Here is a 15,013-nt window from a genome sequence, read left to right as displayed (position 1 = left end):
CTGTTAGATAACAATCAGTTTTACTTTAGGAAAGATAAAGGCACCAGAGAGGTGGATGCAGATGAGCTGGAATGGGTCTTGTGGCAGAGTAGCGTAGCAAGCTGTCACTGGCTGTGTGTGTAAAGCATTGTATGGACAGATCCATGACCCAGGTCAAAGTGCTGGTATGTGAATGTCGAGCTCACCCACCAGTCCACCTCCTGAAGATAAGGAACACTATATTTTTGCTTTTCTGGACTGTTTCAAAGGCCCAGACAGAACGGAAAGACTCAGCTAGCGTGGGAGTATTGTTTGTGTTCAACTCCAAAAATTTTGTTTGTTTCAGTGAGATTGTGTTGCCCAACCTAACGCATGGTCCATCTAAACCAAACTCCGTCCGAACAGGCCTTGGAAGGCCCAACGGTACCGACCGGCCGCCGTGTCATCCTCTCAGCCCAGGAGCGTCACTGGATGCACATACAAAGAGGCATGTGGTTAGCACACCACTCTCGTCAGTTTTCGTAAACCGGAGCCGCTACTTCTCAGTCAAGTAGCTTCTCAGTTTGCCTCACAAGGGCTGAGTGCACTCCACTTACCAACAGCGCTCTGCAGACAGGATGGTCACCTATCCAAGTGCTAGCCGAGCCCAACAGTGCTTAACTTCAGTGATCTGATGGGACCCGGTGTTACTACTGCAGCAAGGCTGTTGGTCATGGTCCATCTGGCCCAACCAATAAAAGTAACACTGTTTCAGCTCAGTGCAAACCTCGTGATGGTAAAATGTGGGTGCGGAGTTCAGTTAGCAGCACACAGATTGGTGCCAGCTGTGTTTACACAGTAGCAGCAGAGCGGGCCACGACATGGCTTCCAACACCCCTGAGAGGCGTCCTTGACTTAAAAGAGATCTACAGGCTGCCTCCTCCCGAAAAAAGGAGGCCAGGAACCTTCCAGGGCCCACCTGCACTGCTAGGAGGGTGCGAACCTTTCCCACCTAACGTACCTTCCCAACGCTGACAAATATGACTGCAAAATATCGGGCAAAAAATGAACAGATATCAGATACCAATATGTAACAGTAATGTTATACAATTACAGAGAAAATGTAGAAACAAATAGCAAAAAAAAATACTGGCTCTATGGAAGAAACTTACGATGTAGTCACATATGTGACACTATACCATTTACTGGCAACATTTTCCGAAAAATAGCAAACATAATTAGATCACATAAAGTGAAAGCAGCTTTCACCACAAAATACATCAGAAATTATTTCATACTTTTAACGACAAAAAATTCAAATTCCGGATTCAAGAATATACAGTATCAATTTACTACATAGGACAGACTGGCTGGAAATTTCCTACCAAACAGACTAAATACATCAAGTGTTACACTCATATCCAAATAACAAAATTAACATTAGCGACACACCTAAAAGCACTGGACGTCCAATCGCAAAACATAGGAGAGCTTAAGATACTCCATCACTTTCAGACATCACATACAATAATTAATTTGAGGAGATGTAAATATTTGTACCACATAAAAATCCGCCGGCCAGTGTGGCCACGCGGTTAAAGGCGCTTCAGTCTGAAACCGCGCGACCGCTACGGTCGCAGGTTCGAATCCTGCCTCGGGCATGGATGTCTGTGATGTCCTTAGGTTAGTTAGGTTTAAGTAGTTCTAAGTTCTAGGGGACTGATGACCTCAGATGTTAAGTCCCATAGTGCTCAGAGCCATCCATCCATAAAAATCCAGGTGAAAAACGTAACAGTTTATTGGAAGGGCATCCACAGCCAAACTTTTGCTGCAGCGGTTTTTATTCAACATGCCAGGTGCAAAAATTCTCATTCGCAATCTAGACAGTTGACCGATTAATTTGTTCAAATGTTTCTCCCGTACATAATAACTATCGTAAATGCATAAATATGTTCGTTCCTTCTTACATCTGCAACTAAATACAGTTGTATAAAATAGAATATAGACATACTTGATAATTTAAGTTGTCAATGTATCAGTGACATTATTTACGAGAGGCAAATAGATGTGAATAATGTAACCTACGAAGACTTCATCGTATGTTAGATGATGATCAGTCTGGCTTTGTAAAAGGTTAGTGCATCACACAGGCAGTTCTGGTACTGCGATTGATAAGGAAAGCGAGCATAAGAAAATTGAAGACCCGCTCATGGAAATGGAATTGGAAAGAGGAGGATTTGAATTTAACATCCCGTCGATAATCAGGCCGTTAGAGAAAGATGGTGAAGGAAATCGGTAATTCTCTTTCAAAGGAAGCAACCCGGAATCTGCCTTGAGCGATTTAGGGAAATCATGGAAATCCTAAATCGGGATGGCTGGATGGGAATCTGAACGCCCTTCGTCCCATATGAGTGTCCAGTGTGCATCCACTGTGACACCTTGCTCGGTCCGTAAAAAGCATTCGACAATGTAAAATAGTGCAACATGTTCGAAATTCTGAGAAAAATAGGAGTAAGCGATACGGAAAGATGGATAATATACTATCTGTACAACCATCAAGATACAGCAATGAAGAGAGAAAACCAAGAACGGAGTGCTCTGATTTTAAAAAAAGTGTGAGACAGCGATGTTGTCTTTCCCCTCTGGTATTCAATCGGTATGCATGGAAGAAGAAATGATGGAAATAAAAGAAAGTTTCAGGAGTGGTACTGAAAATCAGGGTGGTAAGATATCAATGATAAGATTCACTGATGACATTTCTGTCGTCGTAGAAAGTGAAAAAGAATTACAGGACGTACTGAGTTGACTGAGAATCAACATAAAATTGGGGAAATGAAATAGACGAAGTTAAGGAATTCTGCTATCTTGGAAGTAAAATAACATTTGAGGCACGAAGCTGGGAGGATATATAAAGCGGTTTAGTACAGACAAAGAGGGCATTGCTGGACGAGGGAAGTCTATTAGTATTTGTCTGAATGTACATTTGGAGCGCAGTACGGTAGCGTTTCATGGACTGCGCATAAACCGTACAAGAAGAGAATCGAAGCGTTTGAGATGAAGTGCTATAGAATGATGTTGAGAATTAGGTGGACTGATAAGGAATGCCGGCCGGTGTGGCCGTGCGGTTAAAGGCGCTTCAGTCCGGAACCGCGTGAGCGCTACGGTCGCAAGTTCGAATCCTGCCTCGGGCATGGATGTGAGTGATGTCCTTAGGTTAGTTAGGTTTACATAGTTCTAAGTTCTAGGCGACTGATGACCTCAGAAGTTAAGTCGCATAGTGCTCAGAGCCATTTGAACCATTTTTTGATAAGGAATGAGGATATTTTTCACAGAATCGGCGAAGAAAGGAACATATGGAAAGAACTGACAAGAAGAAGAGACTGGATGATAGAAATGTTTTACGGCATCATGGAATAAATTCCATGGAACTAGAGGAGACCAGAGAATAACTTCCATGATACTAGAGGTAGTTGCAGAGTATACGAATCATGAGAGAAATTATAAATAAATACTTCATTAAGAAATTCAATGTGCCATATTAGGAAACTGACTGGTTTTAAGTGTCAGTAAGAAAGTTTTTACAAGCTGATTCTTGAAAAGAACAAAACAGCAATCAGCCCCTAGTAATAAAGCTATTTATTTGCGCAAATAGCGCTGTCATCGGTTTCAGTCCGATAGGGTCTTCATACGGCTGTTCACGTTTATGTTACATTTGTCATTATTTACATTAGTTGTCGGTTGTTTTCTCTCCAATGACTAATGTACACAACAACATAATATAAACGTGAACAGCCATCTGATGATGAACCTGTCGCCACGAAACAGGTAACGGCGCTATTTTTGTAAATAAATACCATTAATAATAGCATTTCTTCCTCTTTGCAAGACTCCGCCTGTATTTTGTCAACAGCAATGGTCTCTAAAAATTAGTTATCGACAAAAGAGTTAGAGGAAAATTTTTGTTCCCAATGCCATTAATACTGAGGCACTACACTGATAAGCCAGAATGTTATGACCACTGCGCACTGTGGTAGTGAATGCCACTGGTGGTGCTACGGGCACGTGACGCGGTAACAATAGTATGTAAGCGGAGCAGACACAGACGGGGGATCACCACAGCGAAGATGTGGGCTGCAAATGGGGAAATCCATAGAGATAAGCGGCTTTGACAAAGAGCAGATTATTATTACGCTGAGCCTGTGAACGAGTATCTCGAAAACGGCGAAGCTGGTCGAATAATCACGTGCTACAGTCGTGAGCATCTAGGGAGAGAGGTAGATGGACAGTGAAACTACAACTAGACCCCAAATAGTTGGACGTCCACGACTCTTCACAGAACATGGGGCTCGGAGGCTTGTTTGCTCTGTAAAGTAGGATAGATGGTGATCTGTGGCATCTCTGCCGAAAGAGCACAATGCTGGTGCACGCACAAGTGTTTCGGAGTACACCGTTCATCGTACATTGTTGAACACGGAGCTTCGCAGCAGACCATCCCTATGTGTTCACATGTTGGCCCAACGACATCGTCAATTACGACTGCAGTGGGCACGAGACTATAGGGAATCGACCGTCGATCAATGAAAACGTGTCGCCTCATCCGGTGAATCACATTTTTGCTACACTAATTTGATGGTCGTCACCACAAACGCCATCATCGAAGTGAACGGCGGCTCGGAACGTGCAACACGCCACCGACGCATGTTGGTGGCAGCAGTATTATGTTATGGGGGACAGTCTCCTGCGTTTCCGTCGGACTTCCGGTAGTAATCCAAGACATTCTGACACGTGCGAACCACCTGCATCCCTTCATGCATGATGTCTTCCCCGACGGCGATGTTGTCTTTCAGCAGTGTAATTGTCTGCGTCCCCGATCCAGAACCGTGCTACAGTGGTTTGAGGAGCATTACGCTAAACTCACGTAGATGTCTCGGTGACCAAATTCGCCTGATGTCAATCCTATCGAACCCATCTGGGTCGCTATCGGGAGCCATCGTACGGAAATCAGCGACCCGTTATTTATGCGAAGTACATGACCTGTACGTAAATTTCTAATGCCACATACCTCCACAAACCTACCAACAAACTTTCGGATCCCTGATACGCGGAAACAGTGACGTATTTCGTTCCAACGACAAGCTATTAAGCAGATGGTCATAACGTTTTTGCTCATCAGTGTACATTTTGTTTGTAATAATATCAGTTCAAAACTGCAGCACTATGTTTTTAAGTACTGGAAATGCAGTCAACAAAAAACCATTGTCTTATCTTTTAAATCGTGATGCACCAGGAAGAAACGCAGGTTGGTAGAAACAGTACGCGCTATCTACTAATGCATGTTTGAAAGACATTCTCCACGGACTGCCACTTCGATCAAGTCCAGGGACATGCAACAGGATGTCGATAACAAGTTTTGCGAGAAAAAAACAGCACCATTTCTACATACAATCTTTACTTCCTCTAGAAACTCCCGCATCGTAAAATGTTTCAAAATACTGCAGATAGCAAAATTCTGAGGGGCGGGCAATTTTATAGCAGCCTTTCAAGTGCACGACTTGCATTTAGCACCTGCAGTAGCCAGCGTATCGACTGTATCGACGTGTTCAACAACTGACAAGATTTTGGCTTGTAATGACTGTACTTGTAGTCTCGCCACAACAAATACGAGTGTTCAGTCAGAATTTTTGTCTGAAATAAATGTGACTGTATTATAGTATTTCAAGAAAGATGCAAACAGGCAACATACAGATTTTGCTATAACTTTAACTCAGAAAAAAAGGGTTTATACTCACCAAGTGTAGAGTAGAAGTAAGGCACACATCGACATAAGCGCATTGCGAAATTCGCTCTACAGGTCATTTTGCAAAGATTGACGCTGTACGGCAAATTTCGCTTTTGATCATACAAGTAACAGCCCCTCTGTCGAACAGATAATGCCAGGACTTCAGGTGTCGATACCAGCTGGAAGTTTTTGAACGCGGCGCTCACGACTCTTTTTCCTTCCAGATAGTGGAACCACGTTCCTGTAGCTGCTATCTCATACGGAGAGTGAACAAATATCTGAAAGTTTTCAAATAATTAAAACCAGACGGACATAGAAACAGATTATTAATACACAACGGGAAAAATATGTCCATGTATATCACACAGTTGTTCTGTTTCGTTGTCGTTCACATTCAGACGCACCTGCACCTGTGTCTTCAACTTGTCAAACTGCAAATGGCCGTAGCATACTTGATCAGTAACCGAGTTACATTTCCATGGCTCCGAAAATTTCTTTGGCTTTGTCGAATTTCTGGAAAACGGCACGTACATGTATTCATTACTGACAATGTTTTTCAGCATGGATACAAGTTTCATAGTATTAAATATCGATCATCATAAATGTATGTGAGCGCAACAAAATGTATAATATTGTAACGTAAAAAACTATTTTTGCTTCGCTTCAGTGAAGTTCAGGCATACAGATACGAATTCAGATACCATGTGGCAAGGGTTGTTCCTAGGCAAGTACTAATACACGCATAAATATCGGAACAACCTTAATTATGGACGATAAGATTGTTTTGTATACCATTTATCGCAACGTTCTGTCGGGCCCTGTGACAATTGGACAGCACAGTCTCGTGAATGTGTATAACTGGTACCAGCAGACACCATTAGGGAACACTGTTAGATATGTCAATCGTTCCAGATGAACATTAATAACACAGTACTTCAAAAACTAGGAAACGCATTATAAGAGATGAGACAGAAGTTATAGCTCGTAAACTTATGAGGAGCATTCAAATTAAAACCCATTCTCACTACGACGGGACCTTAGAAGTAGAGGCGCGAAAAGAGTATAAGCACACATTGAGGGCTGCCTACTTCACGGGCACACTTTTCGTTCTCTTTCGATTGACAGGTCCTTAACCTATTGTTCTGCTGCGAGGATTATGACCTCCTGGGGATAATCCATCATTTTGTTGATAGGTCCTTACCCCATTGTTTGGTTAACTTGTTTTCCAAGAAACACCCACCCCTCTGACTCCCTCTCCTCCTCCCCCATCCTCTCCTCCTCCCACCCCACCCCTCAGGGAACACAACTCGCCAACACGAGCACACTTTTGATATCAGTTTCATTGACTAATTATTGAAATCGATCAAATAATTAACTGCTCCCCCTCTGGGAAACCCACAGCCTTGCCCCTTCCCTCCCCCACATGCAAAATGGCGGCAATAAAACTTTGTTGATCGGTCATTTGGTCGCAAATCGTTTGCAGTGTAAGGAATGTTGTAAAACAATTTAGATAATGCGTGGAATATTGTTTACTTAAAAAATTTATAGGATACAACACTGTGTATGGAATACAGTTTATTTATTTATTTACGAAATTTGCTGCGAAATCGATTTCAGTGTATGGAATATTATTTTAACAATATAGATAATGTGTAGAATAATGTTTATTTAAACAATTTATGGGACAAAAGGCGGTTTATGGAATATAGATTTATTTAAAGAATATGTCAGGATATCGATTGCAGTATAGAATATTTAAACAAATGCAGCACTCTTCTGTTCTGATTGTGCATGTAAATGCTGAACAGGCTTACTTTATATTTGCTGCTGGAGTCAGGGATGTTAGTCTCGTATCTTTTATTTCCCTCATTTCTCGAATACACTGGTGTCTAAGCACAGACAGGAAAATCTAAAAAATTACATATCTAAAAGTTCATCACATATATAGAATCCCATCTCCACTTTCTGCAGATGGACAAATTACCAGAACCTCAGCAGCAAACTACACTCCTGGAAATGGAAAAAAGAACACATTGACACCGGTGTGTCAGACCCACCATACTTGCTCCGGACACTGCGAGAGGGCTGTACAAGCAATGATCGCACGCACGGCACAGCGGACACACCAGGAACCGCGGTGTTGGCCGTCGAATGGCGCTAGCTGCGCAGCATTTGTGCACCGCCGCCGTCAGTGTCAGCCAGTTTGCCGTGGCATACGGAGCTCCATCGCAGTCTTTAACACTGATAGCATGCCGCGACAGCGTGGACGTGAACCGTATGTGCAGTTGACGGACTTTGAGCGAGGGCGTATAGTGGGCATGCGGGAGGCCGGGTGGACGTACCGCCGAATTGCTCAACACGTGGGGCGTGAGGTCTCCACAGTACATCGATGTTGTCGCCAGTGGTCGGCGGAAGGTGCACGTGCCCGTCGACCTGGGACCGGACCGCAGCGACGCACGGATGCACGCCAAGACCGTAGGATCCTACGCAGTGCCGTAGGGGACCGCACCGCCACTTCCCAGCAAATTAGGGACACTGTTGCTCCTGGGGTATCGGCGAGCACCATTCGCAACCGTCTCCATGAAGCTGGGCTACGGTCCCGCACACCGTTAGGCCGTCTTCCGCTCACGCCCCAACATCGTGCAGCCCGCCTCTAGTGGTGTCGCGACAGGCGTGAATGGAGGGACGAATGGAGACGTGTCGTCTTCAGCGATGAGAGTCGCTTCTGCCTTGGTGCCAATGATGGTCGTATGCGTGTTTGGCGCCGTGCAGGTGAGCGCCACAATCAGGACTGCATACGACCGAGGCACACAGGGCCAACACCCGGCATCATGGTGTGGGGAGCGATCTCCTACACTGGCCGTACACCACTGGTGATCGTCGAGGGGACACTGAATAGTGCACGGTACATCCAAACCGTCATCGAACCCATCGTTCTACCATTCCTAGACCAGCATGGGAACTTGCTGTTCCAACAGGACAATGCACGTCCGCATGTATCTCGTGCCACCCAACGTGCTCTAGAAGGTGTAAGTCAACTACCCTGGCCAGCAAGATCTCCGGATCTGTCCCCCATTGAGCATGTTTGGGACTGGATGAAGCGTCGTCTCACGCGGTCTGCACGTCCAGCACGAACGCTGGTCCAACTGAGGCGCCAGGTGGAAATGGCATGGCAAGCCGTTCCACATGACTACATCCAGCATCTCCACGATCGTCTCCATGGGAGAATAGCAGCCTGCATTGCTGCGAAAGGTGGATATACATTGTACTAGTGCCGACATTGTGCATGCTCTGTTGCCTGTGTCTATGTGCCTGTGGTTCTGTCAGTGTGATCATGTGATGTATCTGACCCCAGGAATGTGTCAATAAAGTTTCCCCTTCCTGGGACAATGAATTCACGGTGTTCTTATTTCAATTTCCAGGAGTGTATTTTGTACAGATCGACAAAAATACAGTAGTCATATTGCACTGACAGTTAAACGTTGCGAATTTAGTAACTGATCATGAATAGAATGAAATGTAGTGTAACCACTGTTTGGGGCCTCCCATGCATGTGTCTACGTCAGGGCAGCACCGCGAAGGTCAAAACCTCCCAATGTCCAAATTACAGCTCACATTACTAAATGCCACTGACCACAGACTGCATATCGACCTCCTTGGATCTCGCGGCCCCCAAACAAAGAATCAAGTTGTGGCATTCTGTTGGTCAGGGAATTCCAGCCTCGCTTCCTGTCTCTGCCTTTCTCAAGAGGCCACCCCCTGCCTGTGTGTGTGAACCAAAAACCCGAAACAAGCAGACAGAGGTTTTCATCTTTCCTCATAATATAGTGTTCTTATTTGCTAATGCTGGAGGCAAAGGGAGAGCTGGTGCAATTTCGTATCAAAAATAGAGTGAAATAATCCATTTGTACTAACCTCTCAAATTAATTGTTTAACAATTTACAGGATTCAAATAGATAGTTCAAATCACTCACCTCCGCCTTACAATGATTCTTCTTCGTAGTGAAACTTATTTTCAATGTTTGAGTATCACACACAAACATTATGCAACTCAAGTAATGAAATTTCCATCCAAATAGATCGTTGCACTAAATATATCTGAGGCTTTATATGCACCAAGCCACGCGGGATTAGCCGAGCGGTCTCGGGCGCTGCAGTCACGGACTGTGAGGCTGGTCCCGGCGGAGGTTTGAATCCTCCCTCGGGCATAGGTGTGTGTGTTTGTCCTTAGGATAATTTAGGTTAAGTAGTGTGTAAGCTTAGGGACTGATGACCTTAGCAGTTAAGTCACATAAGATATCACACAGATTTGAACATTTTTATATGCACCAACGTCTCAGAGCACAAATACCCTCCTCCACCAAAACTTTCCACTAAACATACCTGGTGAAAAGAAATCCTACAGATCACTCAAACTACCGGTCGCGAGGCGGGTGCCATTCGCCGTCTACAGGGTAGCATCCATCTGCACCGGTCGGGGAGAGATAAACATCCGCGCAGACAATGCTTGCCCATACCAAATGCATGCGTACAAGCAATACAACTATTGAGAACAATAAATTGATCAGTCGGGAATTTGAGGTCACGACTGGGTTCTTAAAAGTACTATAATATTCCTAAATTAGTTCCCTCTGCTACATTCGGTAGGAGGAGGAAGGCTAGAGTAGTGGTTCTCAAAGTGTGCGCCAGGGCGTACTGGTGCGCCCTAGAATATTTACGGGGTCGCCCTGTAATATTTTAGGAAAACATATGGCCAAATATAAAAGAACTTATACTGTAGCTACTCCATTTTATCCATTTCACGACAGTCCTTAAGTTTTGTCGAATATTTCAGTTTGGTTAAGGAAGTAAAGTAGTTTACTCGTTGTAGGGTCGACGGTATTCGAACGTTTCATGCCCACTTCTTCTCTCTTCCATTGCTGCTAATCTTAGCTATCTAACAGTAGCGGCTGTATGGGATCTGGGCAAAGGTATTTCAAAATAATGAGTAATGATAAAGTCATTGCTGGCCCATCGAGGTCATCCCTTACACTGTTGAGAAGTGTAAGGAATTCTAGGGAAAGAGTAATTTGCAGTGGGGCGAGAAAAAAAAATTATTCGGGTGGCAGAATGCTGCGGTCCGGAGAAACAGAATGGTCACATAATTGTCCCATTGCTACAATCAAAACATATGCAGTAGTGGGAGTGATTAATTTGTTTAATAATGAATGTAAATCTAATTATAAATGTAACGCTTTATCCATGGTAAAGTTCGTATGGCAAATACAGAAACATATTTGATATGTTGTAAAGAACTTGCAGTCCAAGACTCCAAACATAGTCCGTAAGTTTCTTACAACATAATGCTTCGTGGTCATTCATAATTAACAAATGCCTCAAATGTCATTTTCTTCAACTCGCTGCACTAGAACTGCATTACAACACCCTTACTTTAATTCCACAATTTTTGATAGAAATAATGCGTTTTTAGAGAAACTTTTTACTTCTGTGTGTAAAATATAACTGTCCTAGTCACTGGTCAGTACCAGGCGCACAGGCATCCGTGGATGAGTAGCACTGGACGTGAAATTTTCCTAACCATCCCCCCTCTCACAACCCTTCGCCCTGTAGGCGCCGTGCAAGTTATTTTAGCGCACCTCGTACCGAGCCTTCTTTCCGTAACCATACGGTGCGACACTTGTGTCACTCTTAAAGTTTGTATGTAAACATTGAGTTAATCCACAGTGTTTTCAAGCTTTAATGGGTTTCTGGTCAGATCCAAACGTTCAGAATCAGGAGAAAACGGCGAAAAAATATATGACGAATGACGGATTTTTCCGACGGGAGCTCTTACGGATATTATCTGATCGTGTCGTACTTTTGTTTCACATTTTATTTACCTGTAGACGTTTTCCTTTTGTGATGGTAGCCTTGCTGAAATTCAGCCTTGTGCGCTATGCATGTGATCAAAACTTGTCCACAGAATTCGGAAGGTTTCATGTCGTTCCCAATGATTGCCAATCTATTCCATCTAATTCCGAGTGACGCTGCAACAGCGCGTAGGAAGTGAATTGCATATTATTATTGTTGGCCATTACGACCTACTTAGGTATCGCGACAGTGTATCAAAAAATTATATATACATGTGCAACCAGTCACTTTTAATTAATACACACACCAGAAAAGTTTTGCATCACCTCTGTTCCGAGATTTCCGGAACTTGTACAGGAAATTGGAGTAGAGTTCAACATAAACATTACTTCCGTCCTTTTCATTGCTCATGAAAATCACATATAGCATGTTGAACCACCATACAGAGAGACCTTCAGAGGTGGTGGTCCAGATTGCTGTACATACCGGTGCCTCTAATAATCACTAGCACGTCCTCTTGCATTGATGCATGCCTGTATTCGTCGTGGCATACTATCCATAAGTTCATCAAAGCACTGCTATCCAGATTGTCCCACTCCTCAACGGAGCTTCAGCGTAGATCCCTCAGAGTTGTTGGTGGGTCACGTCGTCCATAAACAGCCCTTTTCAGTCTATCCCAGGCATGTTCGAGAGGGTTCATGTCTGGCCACTCTAGTCGAGCGATGCCGTTATCCTGAAACAAGTCACTCTCAAGATGTGCACGATGGGGGTGCGAATTTGCGTCCTTGAAGACGACTGCCTCGACCATATTCTGCCGATATTGTTGCATTATCGGTCGGAGAATGGCATTCACGTATGGTACAGTCGTTACAACGCCGTCCATGACCACCAGCGGCGTACTTCGGTCCCACATAATGCCACCCCAAAAACAGCAGCAGACCTTCACCTTCCTGCACTCGCTGGACAGTGTGTCTGAGGCGTTCAGCCTGACCGGGTTGCCCCCAAACACGTCTCCGACGATTGTCTGGTTGAAGGCATACGCGACACTCATCGGTGAAGAGAACGTGATGCAAAAATCCTGAGCGGACCATTCGGCATTTTGCTGGGCCCATCTGCATCGCGCTGCTTGGTGTCGTGGTTGCAAAGATGGACCTTGCCATGGACGTCGGGAGTGAAGTTGCGCATCATGCAGCCTATTGAGCACAGTTTGAGTCGTAACACGACGACCTGTGGCTACACGAAAAGCATTATTCAGCATGGCGGCGTTGCTGTCAGGGTTCCTGCGAGCCATAATCCGTAGGTAGCGGTCATCCACTGCAGTAGTGGCCCTTGAGCGGCCTGAGCGAGGCAAGTCATCTACAGTTACTGTCTCTCTGTATCTCCTCCATGTACGAAAACCATCGCTTTCGTTCATTGCGAGACGCCTGGACACTTTCCTTGTTGAGAGGCCTTCCTGGAACAAAGTAAGACTGCGTACGCGATCGAACCACGGTATTGACCGTCTAGGCATGGTTGAAATGCAGACGAGCCGTGTAGCTCCTTTCTAGTGGAATGACTGGAACTGATCGGCTGTCGGAGCCCCTCCATCTTATGGGCACTGCTCATGCATGGTTGTTTACATCTTTAGGCAGGTTTTCTGATATATATGAACAGTCAAATGGACTGTGTCTGTGATACAATATCCATAGTCAACGTCTATCTCCAGGAGTTCTGGCAACCGGGGTGATGCAAAACTTTTTTTGATGTTTGTATTTTATTGAAAATGCATAACTTTCTGTTGTCAACAAAATGTCATTGTAACGAGAGTACAGTAATGTACTATGAGAGCTGCTTATTGTTTGAACTCGAGTTGTCCGTGGCTAAAAGAATTTCATTTCATGTTCTTTGCTACAGAGGAGTAGCGCATGTGAACATGATCGTTATTGTTTATGAAGCCTTTTTAGTTCTGAGCGTCATTTCCACTGCAGTTGAGTGATCTAGCGGATTAATGACAGAAGCTTCCAGCAAGGTTAACGGAACTTGAAAATTATCGTTCGCAGCACTGTTAACCCATGGAGAAAACAAGAATCCAGGCCCAGAAGGAAAACGCGTTTCCATTGTTGTGCACTTGAGCTTTCAGGTGATATGTCAGTGAGGTGTTTTTAGCGGTTGTGGGGATTGTGTTTTGTGTACAGGGTAGTGATTATTTTGAAAGCGCTAGAAGTGAATCTTATATGCAAAATACAAACGAATAAAATGGACAGATTTCTGAAATACGAGCATCCCGTTGAAGAATCCGATTCTGGAATTGAACAAACGCTAAATGCAAGTAAAAAAGCAAGCAGCGGCCTACTCGTAAATACAATGAAAGCTACTTAAGTTATGGTTTCACTTTGACTGGGAGTGAACGTTATCCTTTCCCAGTGTTCTTAGTATTTGTGTATAAAATGGCAACCGAATCTCTGATTCCTAGTAAACTGAGCAATCATTTTAAAACAACGCATTCACATATGAAAGATAAAACTGTAAGCTATTTCAAGAAATTATCTGGACAGCAAACAGCAAACAAGGGCAGCAAATTCTTTTAAAAGTGTAATGTCTGTTTCTGATAAATCTGTGACCGCTTCCTACCAAGTCTCTGAACTATTGGCAAAGGCTATACTATAGATGAGTCACATATTTTGCCTGCTTGCAAAAAAAGAAAAAAATAAAGTTGTCATGACGATGCTAGGAAACTATGAAAATAATCAAGATTCCTTTGTCAAGTGATCCAGTTCACAAGCGTATTACAAAAAAAAAAAAAAATAAAAATAAAAATAAAAAAAAAATAAATAAAAAATACTGATATTGAGAAAAACGTTTGCAGTAATAAACTCAAGCACTCAGACTTTGTTTTCCAAGTTGATGAATCAACAGACATAACCAACCAATCGCAACTTTAAGCCTTTGTCCATTTTATTAATTAAGATCAAATAGTAAATCAGTTTCTTTTTTGCAAAGAAATGTGTCTACTAAATGTGAGGACGTTTTGCACATTTTAAATGATTATCTTAATAAGTGGCAGTTAACATGGGTTGTGTGTAGGCATTTGTATAGATGGCACCCCTTCAATGGTAGGCTGTGTTAAGAGCCTTATTTCTTTTGTAAAAAAAAAAAAAAAAATATGATATTGTCGTAACTCACTGCTTTACTCATAGAGAGGGGTCAGTAGCAGAAACATTGGGAAAATCATTGAGAGAATTCTTAGAGCATGTTGTTCAGATGGTAAATTTTATTAAAACAAGACCTGTCAATTTCGTTTATTCGATATGGAGTCAGAACACAGAGGGTTGCTTTTACACACAGCAGTCAGGTGGTTGTCGAGAGGGGAAGTACTTACCCGTGAGCTCGAGCTATGACAAGAACTTCGCGTGTTTTTCGAAGAAACGAAACATTTACATTTTGCAA

General features: G+C 43.5%; 1 protein-coding gene across 1 annotated transcript in view; it reads right to left on the bottom strand.

Annotated features, from left to right (window-relative positions):
- LOC126176378 (sodium channel protein Nach-like) overlaps positions 1 to 15,013 on the bottom strand; it is a 120,060-nt gene that overhangs the window by 69,238 nt on the left and 35,809 nt on the right. The window contains exons 5-6 of the mRNA XM_049923535.1: positions 6,142 to 6,250; positions 5,748 to 6,015 (exon numbers count right to left, since the gene is read on the bottom strand). Of these exons, the coding sequence (XP_049779492.1) occupies positions 5,748 to 6,015; positions 6,142 to 6,250 (377 nt within the window). The remainder of the gene's footprint in view (positions 1 to 5,747; positions 6,016 to 6,141; positions 6,251 to 15,013) is intronic.

Source organism: Schistocerca cancellata, chromosome 3 (assembly GCF_023864275.1).
Source record: "Schistocerca cancellata isolate TAMUIC-IGC-003103 chromosome 3, iqSchCanc2.1, whole genome shotgun sequence".
Classification (NCBI taxonomy): domain Eukaryota; kingdom Metazoa; phylum Arthropoda; class Insecta; order Orthoptera; family Acrididae; genus Schistocerca; species Schistocerca cancellata.
Note: the sequence above shows the minus strand (reverse complement) of the source record. Positions and strands in the feature narration are given on the sequence as shown.